General features: G+C 34.2%; 1 protein-coding gene across 2 annotated transcripts in view; it reads left to right on the forward strand.

The window, feature by feature from the left end:
- The window catches only part of PRKCZ (protein kinase C, zeta), a 66743-nt gene that overhangs the window by 41608 nt on the left and 9392 nt on the right, over nucleotides 1-15743 (forward strand). For both annotated transcript variants that reach the window (XM_010577462.1, XM_010577463.1), the window contains exons 11-16: nucleotides 3824-3910; nucleotides 4669-4804; nucleotides 6208-6295; nucleotides 7047-7166; nucleotides 8127-8206; nucleotides 8774-8863. In XM_010577462.1, coding sequence (XP_010575764.1) covers nucleotides 3824-3910; nucleotides 4669-4804; nucleotides 6208-6295; nucleotides 7047-7166; nucleotides 8127-8206; nucleotides 8774-8863 — 601 coding nt within the window. The remainder of the gene's footprint in view (nucleotides 1-3823; nucleotides 3911-4668; nucleotides 4805-6207; nucleotides 6296-7046; nucleotides 7167-8126; nucleotides 8207-8773; nucleotides 8864-15743) is intronic.

Consider the following 15743-nt stretch of genomic DNA (forward strand, 5'->3'; position numbering starts at 1 on the left):
AACTCTTAGCTACTTTGAAATACTAATTTTTTTTGTCCTTGTGTGCACAATCCGCTTCTTAGTTTGCAATTGGAATATGAAGAAAATCAGGAACTGTCATGCCCATGCTTATGTATGTCACTGGGGAGTTTGGATGTGTGGGGTTTTGTGGTTTGGGGTCTTTTGTTTTCACAGGCACCTGTTTACTGTTACGCTTTTATGTCTGGTGCCATATGTATCATAATCAGGAGATAAAAGTCATTCTATCTGACTTCCTTGAATGGCGTGCAGTGTAGAGTGCAAACGGTTTTAAGAGGTTTTCATGGATTATCTAGTCACTTATCCTTAAGAATAATCACCTGTTCATTACAGTGTGTATTATCAACTTATAAAATATGACACTATGCACTGTACCATTTCTTCAGTCCCCAAACTTTCAACCCCTTAATGGTTATAGTCATAGGAAATAGCATTTTCCTAGCAGGGAAAACATAGCTAAGATAAAGGAAGTAAAGAAGCTGTACGAAGAGCATTCTGAAGGTACATGTACTAGGGAGTATTTTGGAGCAGGGAGTAGGAATGATCTCCAAAGGTGACTAAGGATTTGACCAAAAGAACTTTGTCTTCCAGACAGGAAAAAAAAGTCTTCAGACAACTAACAAACTTGTGAAAGGCCCTTTAAGTTAAAACAGCATTCATAAACATCTTTTCACCAAACACTAAGTAGTAGTGAACATCTAATATAGAAATTCAAGTGGTCAGGCAGGGTGAAGTATTGAGAATGAGGTTTCATATAAATACTGGAAACAAGAAAAAGGCTGAAGTCAGCAATAGAAAGATCTTTTGCATGCCACTTTGGTAGTTATGCTGACATAGTCGAGGAGCAGAAATAGAAAAAAAAAAAAGCTGAATGTAGTCAAAGCTTTGACTGTATTCCTGTTGTATCTTTAGGAGTCCTGTTTTTGCAGCCTGGCTTCTCCTTGCAGTGAAACTGTAATTTTTTGTTTATAACTTCAGCCATTTGCCATGGATATAGCCATAATGTCATGAATTCAAAATTTGGTTATAGCTGTAATGTTATAAAATCACAATTACGACCTCATTATACAAGAGAAGCACGAAACTGATTTCAAGTAAATAAATTCATCAACACTGGATTGTGTTAACTGGCCCAAAGAAAACAAGTTGTAATATGACAACAGTTTGTGTATAAGTGTACTAAGGGGGGATGGGGAAGTTGCAAAAGAACATGTCCTTTCTTTTAAATAGAATTTTAAATAAATTTTTGAAGATAAAAGAAATGTGTACTTAAAGATGCTACTTGATACTGAATGTAGCTGTTTACATTTTCAGGTATTAGTGATGCTTGTTTTATTATTGTAATAAAATATGTGTCTTGGGCTTGCCCAGAATTGCCAGATAAGTGTCTTCCAAGATGCTAACAGTCTGAAATCTCCATCCTGCAAAACCATTGGTGTTTGAGTAAATCCTTCTAAAACCAGCAAGGACTACCAGTATCGACTTACTTAAGTGCTTGAACATGACTTGACACAAGGAACTTTAGATTGCAGGTTTTGAATGGTGATATAACATTGGAAGCTCCTAGATAGGATAGGAAAGTTGGAAGCAAAAAATATCAGGAATGCTGTAATAAAATACTAATGGCATTGTTATCTATTTTATTTATTGTTTAATTAATTTTAGTTTAGTTTTTATATTCTTGTGGGAGGGCCACTGAAAGAGTTGCAAGCTGGGTTGTTTCCTGGTTTACCTTTTAAGTTTCTAATACTTTGTTTCAAATGAAGAATCCCTTTTCAAAGGAAGGGTGGAGGGGTAGAATTCTTCTTTAATTGTTACTAATTAGAATGGTCTGAGAGACTGGAGCATGTGTTTACCAAATAGAATGTTTTCCATTGTGTGGATATATGGAAAGGAGTTTTCAGCTCCTGGAATATTAGGTGTATAAGGAACTACTGCCTCCTGGGACAGCTGCAACCTTCATAAGAAACTCTCACTCAGCGTGTTTCTATCCTGTAGGTCTCCCTGACCTTGGCATCATACTTTCCCAAGGATGAAATCTTTCCTGCAAACTGTAATAGAAGGTTTTTTGATATGGCTGATTCCACCTATATTTCTTTCCCCTACTGACTTTTCTCCTGTTTGTTTTGAGAAGACTGTTTCAAAAACTTGTTCTACAGAGGAACTAATAAGCCTTGACACTGCAGCCTTTCTGTGCCCAGGTCTTCCATTTAGTGAATATGCTGCATAGAGAATAACAGAAGTGGGTCGGTTACACTTTCTTTTAATTCATGTTTTTCTACAGATAAAGGTGTTGGCAAAGTCAAGGGAGGATGGGATTTCATTATCTGTCCTGCTAGCTCACTGAATTTAGTTTTCATCTCTTATAAATAATGGACATAGGAGAATGGAGTTTCAGTCCTCAAATTCTTTAGTCTCAGTCTGTCTATACAAATAAAACAGAACTTTTTTTTTCCCTTCTAGGAGTGACAGTATGTTTCTTAACAGTGTATCAGGAGGAGTTCAGGGATGATCATGGGGTTTAATAGAAATAATTTTGTATGTGTATGTTAATAATATGCTAGGTCATGTAACTTTAATTGGAAAAAAGATTATTGTGTCATGCTATTCAGATTAAACTTGTATTTTATTTTTTTTTAAAGTAAATTTGGGTTACGTAAGTGACTCATGTCATCCTGCTTTCAATAGTCTGTTTGAGCTTTTCAGGAGCTGAAACAGCACAAACAGCAAGCTTCATAGTTATATATTTAACTAATATCACAAATCCTACAAAACTTACTGATCTCTGTAATATTGCCAGATACTCATTAATTATTGTTAACGATGAAGTAATTTTTTTACTGTGGTGACCTTTTATTGGCAAAACTATATAAAAAATACAAATGAGAATTTTCAGATTTTGCCCATGCAGAAACCTTGTTGACTTAGGTGTATATAAACTACACTTCATCTACAAAGCTCTTCAGATTTAATGCTGTAACTTGGCTATTAGAAAAGAACAATATTTAGTTAAGCAGAGTAACAATTTAATTATTACATCAGGGTAAATGTCAGATTTAATAAGAAAGGTCTGAATTTAAACTGATGCATCTTTTAAAGTATTTTTTAATCTTAAAACCTTTATTTTAACAGCATTGTTTCAGGTAGTCTTACTTTTTTTTTCAGTCAATCAGATGTTCTTATTCGAAGCAGTGAACTCACTGAGCAAATTTTATGCCGTGGAGTTTTGTTCCATAAAAGTCAAAAGAATTAACATCTTTGAATAAGAGATAGTCATGTAACTTTGTTGTTGTTGTTATGACTTTTTCAAATGAATGACAATTTTACCTTTTCTGGGTAAACTTTCATTTTTGCCATGTGTCATCTTCTAGCACATCTCCATGATTTTGCCATCTTAGTAGTTTTTAAGGAAGTCTATATCATTATATGCTTAGGGTTGTGGGTTTGGGTTTGGGGGTTTTTTTTTTTTTTTTACATCTATTGCTGAGCAAGTACCTCATTATGTTAGGCAAATGCTATTGTCTTCTATACTGTTTAAATAGTTCTGCAGGTTTCACACCAAATAGTAGCCTGTTGTATGCAGTTGCCTCTCCTTAACATTTAGTCTGGCATTTAAATAAAGGATGTGATCCTACATAATATGGATCAAATAAGTACTCTATTTTTTCTCTTGGTTTCTGTAACTATAAGAAATTTTATAAGTCGAGTTCAAGAGTGGAAGTGAAAATGGCTCAAATTGGAAAGATAAGAATAGTTTTTCTTGAGAGTTTCCTTGGAATCCATTAATTGTATTATATACTTTCAGATTGTTTCTTGTCATAGAGTATGTAAATGGGGGAGATCTTATGTTTCATATGCAACGGCAAAGGAAACTTCCTGAAGAACATGCAAGGTATTTTACTAACACAGTGGTTTTCTTCTGTTGTAGTTGTTTAATGTTGTATGAAATGCTTCCCAAACTTTATTCCATAGAAGAATATGAATAGCAAAGAAAGAACAAAAGGTTGATTCTTAAGTTTAGAATTTACTGCTCTGGGAGGAAATGTTAATTATTTTTTTTAATGATATATTGGGGGGTGTGTTTTGGTTTTTTTTTGGTTTGGTTTTTGGTTTTTTTTGGTTTTTTTTTTTTTTTAAAGAAAGCAAATGTTTGATAAGTAGTAACAGTTATTCCTATCTACTTTTGTTTATTGCTTCATATTTAGGTAATGCTTCTTTGATCTGTTGATAGAAGATGTAACTATTCTACTTATTTTAGTCTTACAGTGAATTAATATAGCGTTGGTAGGAGAAGATGAAAAAATATATTTTGCGTGGCTTTGCGCTACACAAAGTCTCATTGTAACTCTTAAGCTGAAAATACAGATCTTCTATGTCATACTTGGAATTTTCAGAAAAGATTCTGTAGGATAAACAATAAATGTTTTCTTAATTAGTAGAATGAAAAAAAATATTCCTGTATTTCATTTAAGGAATGGTTTTACAATAGAAAAGATCAGTGTCCTTATGAATAAACATAGCTTGGTTTTGGTGTACTGTTGAGATATAAAAGCTGACTGTAAAGTGGTGTTTTAAGAACAGAGTTTTTTAATTGCACCAGCTTTTGTACAATCTTAATGCTAATATGAATTTTCTCCTTTTTAATTTCAGGTTTTATGCTGCTGAAATTTGTATTGCTCTAAACTTCCTACATGAAAGAGGCATAATCTACAGAGATTTAAAACTAGACAATGTTCTTTTAGATGCAGAGGGTCATATCAAATTAACAGACTATGGCATGTGCAAGGTAGGCTTTTTCTCACCTTTCTTTTGTCACTTTGTCATTCAGTAGTATATTTCTCTGATTATGCTTTTAAGTCAAATACTGCATCCAGTGATAATAAGAGAAAACTGAGAAAATTTATTCTTCCCTTAATGCTAGCGTTACTGAGCCGAGAATTTGGTTGTGGAATAGGAACTTTATTTTGAAAAATGACTGTTGAAGAATAGAGCCGCATTTGTAACTTTTTGCTTTGTGTATTTCAAGTTACGTTGATCATTTTGGGGGACAAAAGAAGTTTGATCTGTTGGCCAAGTTCATTTCCTTTATCTGTTTCCTATGTGACCCAAGTTAGAAAACTTATCTTTAAGACAAGTACATTTTTAAAAGGGTCTTTTCCATCTCTTAGTAACTGAGGCTCTGTGAACATGAATTGCATTTGTCATTCTCTGTGGCTGGACTGTACAGGTAGTTAACCAACACGGACTCTCTAGTATCTCAGTTCTTAGGCTGCAGTCTTTGGCACTGAGAGACAATTTAGAAAGCATTGCTTTCAAAGCACGTGGTAACGTGTAGCATGTCCTTAACGTGATGCAGAGGAAAGCACGAAAATATCAATAGAAAATGAGTATAGAAAATTCTAAATTTAAAACTTACATGTGTAAAGTTGGAATGCCAGACATGAGTGAAGTGGTTGAAAGCTGACAAGAATTCTGCTATCCCCTGAGAGCTGTTGATTTGACCTCAAGTCTTCTTGTTATCGCCACACTGTTTCTGGCTAGTATGTGAAATGGGACTAGAGTTCAGTCTATTTCTTGGTGAGAATAAGTTTCTGAAGCCAGAATTGCAATTGGCATTGTGTTGATTCTTAAAAGTCCAAGTATAATACTAATTTTTATTTAGCTTATTTCAGAACATGGTTAAAGCATGTTATGATGATGTAATGAGGAAAGCTTGTCTCATTCCCTCCATAGAATAGATATTGCACCAATTTCTAAGAATGCTGGACTAGAACGTTTCTCCACTATCAAAGTGCACAGGTTGTGGGGCTTCACTTGGAATGTAGCAGTTATGTAAAAGTTTGATTCCTTCATTCCTAAAAATAGAAGGTTTTTTCCCAACATCTGTTTGAAAAGGACTTCCAAATTGGTTGTAATATGAATTTTTTTTTAAATGTATCTGTAAATACTGAACAAGATGTTGTTAAAAATGTGTTGTGGCTGAGTATTAATCAGTTAGTTTGCTGAAGATAAGCTGTAAGGTCATAAGCCAGCTTTGACCACTGTGAGTATTTATTTTTCTCTAGCATTGCCTTTTTTGAAAGGACAGTCTTTAGACTCCCTACGTAACTTACCTTTATAAGTCTAATTAAGGGAAGTTCCTGGAAAAGGAGGTCAGCTTTTAATTTATGAAATGATTTATGCATGTAGGAAGGTTTGGGCCCTGGTGACACTACAAGCACTTTCTGTGGGACACCAAATTATATTGCACCAGAGATCCTCAGAGGAGAAGAATATGGTAAGCTGTGACTATACAATTTGTAGTTATAATAAATCACAAAGCAAAGGTCTAGTTGTAGGTTGGTTCAAATACAATTATCTTTAGATTTCCACATTTTTTTGCCGTGAGAAAATTGCATATTGTACAGTTTAATTTTTTTCTGAAATAAGGTTATTTTTGTTTTTCTCTTGCAATCACTCGTTTCAACTTCTTTTAAATCATACTTTGCCTGAAAAATAACTATTAAATGATACTGTAGCAAAATCAAGTCCATTCCTTGAAGAGCTTGACATCCCAGCTACTGATGTCTTCCAGACAAGGTTATAGAATGCTATAACAAAGTTATTGCTCACGCAGAAGTCAAAAGTATAATAGTCTTTTTAACCAGTGTTGTTGTTTGAACTGATCTGATCAATAGGTTGAATCTGTCACTTAGTTACAAGATACTAAAATGTTCAACTTTTAAAACAAACAACAACAACAAAAAAGAACCACACTGAAAATTTTCAGCTTAAATACACTGAATTTTCATTGAAGCATTGCTGTCTGGCAGACACCTGCAAACCCCTATACAGATTACGTTTGTAATCCCAGTTCAGAAAACTCTCAAGTCTCATCCAGTGATAGTGTAAGTCATGAAGTGTGTGGCTTCAGTGGAGGTAGAGAATTTCAGTACTTAGTAGAACCAGGCCGTTAATCTTCATTTATGAGAGATAAGACCTAAATTCAAGGATTCCTGGCTGAAAATCTGCTCTGCACATATTTACAGGGTTCAGTGTGGACTGGTGGGCTCTCGGTGTGTTGATGTTTGAAATGATGGCAGGAAGGTCTCCATTTGACATTATTACTGACAATCCAGACATGAACACTGAAGATTACCTCTTCCAAGGTATTAGTCATTTTGATTTTTTTTTTTTTTTTTTTTTCATTTTTGGGGGAGAAATAATGAAAATTAGCAATTCCAGTAGGACAGTTAGGTTTTTCTTTTTCATTGTTATCCCATAGCTGCCTGTATATCTACTGTAGATAAAAGGACCTCAATATTTCCAGTTCTTTATTCCAGGAATATGTTTTGTTGAACTCAGATAAAATGGTCTGGAATTAGGAAGCCTTCTAGAGACAATAAAATATTTTGTAAAAATGTCCACAGTTCAGAAATAACAGCCAGAAATTGTATGGAATGGTATCTTTGTTAGAAGGAAGTCCACAGACCAAGTATGAATTTTAAAATTCAGTGTTACGTGAGATGCTAGGAGGATCTTTCTTGACAGAAATGTATCAACCTATAGTTTTGCTCTTAATTTTAATTTTTTTTTTTTTTTTTTTTTTTTTACTGCTGTTGAAATTTATATAACTTTTTGTAACAGTTTTACCCTTCAGGAGTAGTAAATGTATGAAAGTGTCTAAACAAAAGTAGTAATACTGGTTGTATTTATTACAACAGAAACTCTGTAACAGTTTGGGGAATTGCAAAGTTGTCTACTCCCTAATATGCAGAACCATTTTTTAAACTAGTTACTGCAATTATGTAACAGAATCTGCCATGGTCATCTTGAAGAGCCTACTTTTCCATATACTGAGGACACTGGAAAAAGTTTTATTCCCTGTTTGTACTATGGACGATAGAAAAAAGATAATGAAGCTAACATTTCTTTTAGGAAATCTTGAAATGTTGGTATAACAGTGCCTTGAATTACTGTAGCTCCTTTTGTTTGCATTATTTTAAATAATTACCGTATCTTCCCATTTTCCAGATGGTAACCTATTTAAATAATACAGTGTTTGTATTGAAATCATGGTCAATGTCATAAAACAAAAAACAATATTGCTGTTTTTAAACCTGTAACAGTTATTCTTGAGAAGCCAATCCGGATTCCAAGGTTTCTTTCTGTCAAGGCTTCCCATGTGTTAAAAGGATTTTTAAACAAGGTAAATAACATTCTCTTATTTTTAGCATCTAAGTTCTGGAAGTCAGAGCTTCCTGTTGAAAGCAATACAGTTAAGAAGTTAATCTGCTTACGATTGAGAAAAATCTATAAAACCTTGGTATCCTATATGTTAAAAAAAGCCCATTTCTTAGTTGCCAATTTACTGAGGGAATTCCACAGCACATACTTGATTTAAAAGCCTGCACCTAGTTAAAAAAACAAACTATTGGTTTGTTTATAAACTCTTCTGTAATACTTATTACTCATTTAATTAAGCTGCTTGAAATCTGTAGAACCATTATGATTTCTAATGGAGAAAAGAAGGGTATGAATTATATGTTACTAAATAAATCTTTTATTATTTTAGGAAGTTGTAAAATATAATTTAAAAATGAAATTTCAAACAAACTTAATTAGAAAAAATAATCCCTTGATAGCCATAATATGTTTATCTTAGCATCAGTTTGCATAATCATAGGGAATGGTGAAGTCATGTATGTGGGCTTTTGACAAACATGGACTGTAACTGGCTTAAAGTATGTAATAGGAGTTTCTGTGTTTTCTGCAGGATCCCAAAGAAAGGCTTGGTTGTCAGCCGCAGACAGGATTTTCTGATATCAAGTCTCATACATTTTTCCGCAGCATAGACTGGGATCTGGTAAAAATAATTACTTCTGTCTTTACGTGTTCAAAAGGAATAGATTCTTTCAGTTTATTAATTGCGCGTGTATGTAATAACTCCATTAAAAACAGTGACATTCAATTCCATGAATGTAAAAGCTATTTTGCTTTTTCCAGGTGATGGAGAAACAAGCTTTCTTTCATGACCATAATGGAAACAAGCTTTATTTCATGACCAAAAATCTGGCTTGCTTCCTAACTCTAAGAATGGTTACAACTTGTGGGTATAATTTTTAAAATATATGATGAATTTTAAAAAAACATATTACAGTGTTGGTGGAACCATTTATTTCTTGGTTTCTATTTATAGATTCTGCAAACTCGTGCAGTGGGTTCTGCTGCTATAAAATTTATCCAGCATGCACGCAAGGTACCTGCAATTGTAGTGTGAAGGACTGCATTGATTTGCAGTATCAGAATTCAATGCCTTGCTATTCTGGGTGGTCATTTCATATAGTCCTATTAGTAAACATTTCAAGCTCCGCTGAACAAGGAAGTGTGGACGAGCAAAGACAGCCTATTGGAATGCTATTCCAGTACTTCATTTCTTTTGCTGATTAGAAACCTTTCTGCCTTGACAGGAAGGTTAGTAGTTGATTAACACAGCCAACAGACTGGGTAAAGTGTTATTAAACCAGTTTAGATACAGCCATGGAAGATGAGGTACTTCAGATACAGGAAGCATTTGTAATCTATTTGTAGTACATCAGGAAAAAATAACAAAAAAACCCACCAAAAAAACCCAAACCCAAAACAAACACAAGACTGAATCTACAAACAATATAATATTGAAGATCAGTAGGATTATTCAGGTAGTAATAGGTAACGGGGTTTAGTAACATGAGTGAGTAGGATCAGGTCTTTTGTTTTTTAAGGGTGTGGCTTGAAAGCAGTGTGGTTACCTTAAATGATTCTCTGATTATTGCTTTCAAGTTTTCTTTATTACAGCTGGTGTGAGGGAATTTTTTAGTTCATGGTGGAGTAGATGACTTGCATTTCAGTGGTTTTGCAAGCATAAAATATTATTGAAATTGTAGGTTTTTTAAAAGCTTCTGTTACTTGATAGTTGTGCCTTCTTCTGTCTTCATTGTGGAAAACTCTTACAGAAATGGCATTGTTACATTTATTGACACTTGAGCAATAAAACAATTACGTCAGGAACACTGACTTATCAGCATTACTCTTTTTAATATCTAGTTGAACAGTGAAAAAATACGCACATAATATTTTCATAGTCCTGGGAAGTCTACAGGAAGTGTAGAAATAGGCAGGCAGCAGTGCCTGTAATAACATGAAGGAGGTTCAGAGGAGGACAGAAAACTGCATGATTATATTTTTACTTTGAAGCCTGCTGTTCAGACCTTCATTGTTAACATTCTTCAGAGAAGACATTTGCTACATAAGGAGCCAGTGTTTTAAAATACCTGGTGTTTAGAAAATTATTCATGTAATGAAGGCTGTCTTTAATTTTGTCAGACATCCCTTGTTTTGTATTCTCCCTTAAGCCAAAGTGTTAATTTTTTTTAATGTTGGCTACCTAGTGATGCTATATTGCAACTTGCTTGAGTTTGTGGTAGAGCATAAGCATCGTGTACTGCAGGGTTTCTGTTCTGTTTTGCAGTTTTTTGGGAGAGAGGGAAAGAGGGAAGACGGTTGGATTTGTATTTTGTTTATTTGTCTAAGAAACTCTTAATTGCAATTGGTGGTACTTGGTCAATGTTTATGCTGATTTGAATTTTGATTTTTTTTAACTTTTTTTTTTTTGGCTGAAAGCTTTGGTATTAAATATCTGTTTAAAAAAACTAATGGAAAGATTTAGGTGGTTGTGCTGTTTTGTGATATGATAAGGACTGTTGCTCAGAAGGATCTAAAATATCATATAAATATTAAGCTAAATTTCTACTACAGTGTTGGGAAATACATTCAGGAGAAAATGAAAAAAATATTTGGAAAGCTTTTTTACTTATTGGAAATTTCTTTGAAATGCAGGTGATGAGTAAAAAATTCTGACTTAAAAGTTTTTCCAAATCTTTTCGTGTTGAAACACAAGGAAACAAGAGTCTAATGCTGACTAAAATTTTTTTCTGTGTGAAGCTTGAGTTAAATGGAAAAATAAATAATGGTAAAGTGAACACATGTACCATAAACTTTTTTCCCTAGTGTTAGTCATCTGCGTTGTGTGTGGCACAGCTAAGAACATTTTAGATTACTCACTCTGCATAAAGGATGGCTTAACAGCATTCAGGGAAGTACCAACACAACCTTTTTATGATTATTTCAGTACCTGAAGTCTGTTCTTATCCTAGTGCCTGGTTTTATGGTATTTATCCATTATATTCTGGAAAAAGAACTACGAAGCCATGGCTACTGTTACCTGTGTACAGAAGCAGTAAGGTTTTTTCTAGAGCTGTACCAATGTATTTTTTTACTCATTTTCTCAAGTTAAAGGCTGCAAGTTCACTATATAGTTTATTTAAGAGTGCTTTCATGCTTTATTGAGTACAACATAAAAGAGGCAGTCAGATGTTTAACATCTAGTTGAATGCCTTGCTGTTGAAATGTTAATGCATAGCTACGACTGACTCATAATGACAATCTTACCACCCTACTTCAATTTTTAAATATTCATTTTGCTGTTTCTTTCATGTTGCCATTCTTGTTTGGGAGGAGCTAATTTTATCTTCCTTACAACTGTTCATTTCATGATGCTTTCTAAGACCTGATAACTGATGGGATGTTGATGTGTTGAGATTCCCTACCCAGTTATAGTTTTGTGATTTCCTCACATCTCCATCTGTACTCATCACGCTTTTGTCTTAATCCTGGAATGCAAGATTTTTCTGTGATTGATCACCTTTTTCGTTGTTTACTCTGTGCCAAGCATAATGACATGTCCTGGCCCTACAACCAGGTTTCCTACCCATGTTGGTAATATAAGTAATAATTTTTGTCAGTGGTGGCTACTTTTCACTTACATTATGCTTACCTGTTTTTTTAAGTTAGGTTGTGGAGATTGTAGTTTTGGCTTTTTTTTTTTTAACTGAATATGAATTTTAGAATTAGAACTTTGCTGTCTGTGCTACTACAAAGTTGACTAAGTGACAGATTTTTTTTTTTTTGTCTCCAGTGCTGTGGTGGTAAAACTTTAGGGTTAAGGGCTAGTTGAAGTTATTTACTCTGTATAGAAGTGTTGCAGGTAATATGGCATAAGTTTCCCTTCCTGCTAAATATGATCAGTAGCTTTCCCATACTTCTATACTTATATTCCTAAATTGCCAGTATTACTTATTACAGTGTTATGTCCTCTGCAACTCTGTAGAACATTAAACTAGAAATCTGAGTCTTAAGATCTAAATTACAATTGCAATTTTTATTTATGACCTATGATATATCAGAAATAAGTCTCCTCTGCACACAAATGCTATTCCTCAGGAAGAGAAGTAAATATATTGTGGTAACTTTTGTATTGCAGCAGTAAGCATCTGTGTGGGAATTTTTCAATCCCATGTGTAATCTACCAAGTTAGAGAAAACTTAAATGGCTGAATTATTTATGGACTTCTATTTTTAAATGCAGAGCACTAATTATATTGGTGTCTGTTGCCTGGCTTGTAATGTGTATTACTAGGGTATTTTGACATTTCTCTCCAATACCATTTAACGTAGTTGAATTTGTAGAGTTCTTTTGTTAATTATTACAGAAAATGTTACTGTAATAACTCATTTCTGTTTTGAGTAAGCAATTTTGGTATTTGTGTAAATTTGGATTTTGTTGTTAGTGTTGTTTTGAAACACAGAAGCCTTCCCTTTTTTCCTATGAAACTGACCTATAAAATGTATCAAATTAAGAGTTTGGGAACCGATACAGTTTGTATAAACTTCTGTTTTAAATGGGCGAAAGCTACTGTTTATGTTTTGAATAATTTTATCTCAAAAGTGACAATTTATATAAGAATGACCAGGACGATTAAGAAAAATCTTACATTGAATGGTGGTGAAAGGATTTTTCTGGGAGATGTACAATTTGCCCATCTTACTTGGCATGTTCTGGGTAGAACACGTGAATGACATATGGACTTGATAGCTCAAGTATGTTACTGGTATGCAGCAACACAGAGGCCTCTGCAAAATGCAGTTGAACTTCATAGGCATGATAGGCGTAGTGTATTCCTCATTGTAGCTGGAGAACCTTCTTCAGAAAAAGTCTTCAAAATTATATTAACGAAATTGAATACTAATCAGCGTTAGCCAGATACAACTAAAGGAGTGTGAAGAACCTGCAAGATCTTTAAGAGGATTTGCAGATCTTGGTGTAGAAGATCCCTCTTTTCGGTGTGTTCCATCCAGAGGAGCTGGAGCCAGAGAGAAAGTTGAGTACACCATGAGAATTCACAGGAAGAACAGTCTCTGGTCAAGAGCAAATCGAGAAAAGGGAGCAAGGCTTTTTGCATCAGAGCTGCTCTTGGATAATAATTGACCATCATCTATTACCTTAAGACTGCTACTTCTAGACTCAGAAGGCTGGACCAAAAAAATCTGTACTTGTACTTCTGAGGGAGGGAGGGCAGTTTTTGGATCAGTTTATCAAATTCAAAGATCATGGAGGTCTTTCCAGACAAATCTTAAAAATGCAATTCCAGTTATGATCAAAAATGTTTTTTCTTATTTTCTAATTATTTTCAGCCTTTTTTACTGTTAGTACTATAAGCCTTTGAAAACATACCACCACCATACTAACTAGGGAACCAGAGAAATCAGAGTTGACTCTTTAATCTTGGGCAGTGATCCATGATGGACTCTGCAGTAAGGGATCAGAAAGAAAAATGGTCATTCATTTCTTTCTACAGGAATTCTGACAAAACATACATGATATTTTTATTACAACAAAATTGTTTAAATTCACTCATCATAAACATAACATTTTCTTACAGCTTTGAGGGCTTTTGAAATGTAATTACTATCGCCCTATATTACTCTATTTGGAAATCTAGTTGTCATTCCAACTTTGGCTTTTTACTGAAGTTAAACAACATCATTTTAATCTCCTATCTTTTGGTTTAGTGGACAATAAAACACTGAACTGCAGTTAAGCAGATGGTTTAAGTTTTAAGTACCATCAATCACTGTAAAAATGTATTTTACTGAATTTGTTGTAATTGCGAATAGGATATGATGAATGTGATCCACATGTGAATACCATAAGGATGGAATTCAAGTCAGGAATGAAGTGAGATAGTGAACTAAAAATATCCCTAATTGAGGTGGCTTGTCAGAAGGTTTTGGAGCTATTTTAAATTTAATCATGGTTAAAACCTATGCAAGCTGTATATCTTGTATACATTTTACGGAATGTCTTTTCACAACTGTAAAAATCATGCAAATGGGGTGATTCTGCTTGTGATATTTTCCCATCATTACTTAAAGGAGTAGTGAGTTAGTTTTTTATCCTCTGCAGAAAAGTATGAAATTGCTCCACCTTCTTGTCACGAAGTCTTTTATGTCTGCAGCGAAAAACCACTGTTTGCTGCTTCATTCTATTCTGGAAGTGCTTTCGCACAAGTTCCAAATTTGTTTGGCCACACTGAAGCAGATACCGTTTCTTGAAAGGAAATTTGATGGATGATTTGTATGATTTGGATCTATAGGAAAAAAATAGCCTAGATAAGGGAGCACAGGAGTTCAGCCTTTTCTGAAATTTATCCAGGAAAATCCCTGTTACTTCCCTACAGATTGAAGGGCTAGATTCTCCCAAGAGTTTTCTTTCTCCCTAGGCACCCTGAATAATAAAGCACATATCCTACATGCATGCTGGCACAGATTAATCACTCTAGTTTTGTAGCAACATAGATACGTACTTCAAAAGGAGAAAGCATAATGGAAGTTTTATTGAAACAGTGTTGAGGTCTGAATTGCAAATAGTATGTACGTTTCCTTTCTCAAATCAGAAGAGAGATTATCAAATGATCTAGCTGTGTAACTTGTTAATTCTCAGTGATACCAGATGACCCTCCTGATCTCTGAATTTGTTACTGAGTTTCCTGTAGTCTGAACAGACTATTCCATGTCATTTGTGGAATTCTGTTACTTTCTTACTGGGACCAAAGAAGGGTAAGTATGTCACCAGGAAAATGTTAAATTTCTCACTGCAGAAAAGTTAGTACTTTCCATAAGCCAAAGTAAATATTGTAACTTGGTGAGACAGATGTCCAAGTGGGAAGTTTTAACCTGAGTCTGTGTTGGAAATTCACTAATGTATTAAAGGGGGGCGGGGGACAGAGAGGATGTGTATCCATAGGATTTTTTTTTTTTTTTTTTTTTAGGGGGCTTTAGCTTGCCGTATATGGCTCAAAAGTAAAAAAAAAAAGTCTGGAAATTGCTGGTAGATTGCTGGAAATAGTAGTGTAGAAAGTGAATTGGAAACCTAAACAGTGTGGTGTGATTTGTTTAAATCTCAGAAGAAAAACTTATGTACAGCATGGCTGATGAGACTTTACTCTCTAATCAGTAGAAGAGAATGCAAACAAACAATGCAAAAAGAGACAGTGCAAACTGCAGAGCTACCATTTCTTTAAAATGGATCTCACCTTACTGGCAACTTCACAGTAATTGACATTAACAGAAAGCTGGGCTTTGCTTTTGCATGAGCAGATACCAAATGATGTTTCAAAAAATAAATTACAAATGGTACTAAATACTATCTAGCGTTTAGTATTTCAAAAGATGGTGAAACAGAGAGAGAAGACTATCTGCTTCTTTCCCAGCAAAGGGCATGTAGTGGTTGGCTAATAGCCTGATTAATGTACTTCTAATTTTTAAATGAAATCTGTGAAAACAAAACTTTGTAAGGAATTTCAGTCT

This window comes from Haliaeetus leucocephalus, unplaced genomic scaffold (assembly GCF_000737465.1).
Source record: "Haliaeetus leucocephalus isolate CR32 unplaced genomic scaffold, Haliaeetus_leucocephalus-4.0 Scaffold556, whole genome shotgun sequence".
Lineage (NCBI taxonomy): Eukaryota > Metazoa > Chordata > Aves > Accipitriformes > Accipitridae > Haliaeetus > Haliaeetus leucocephalus.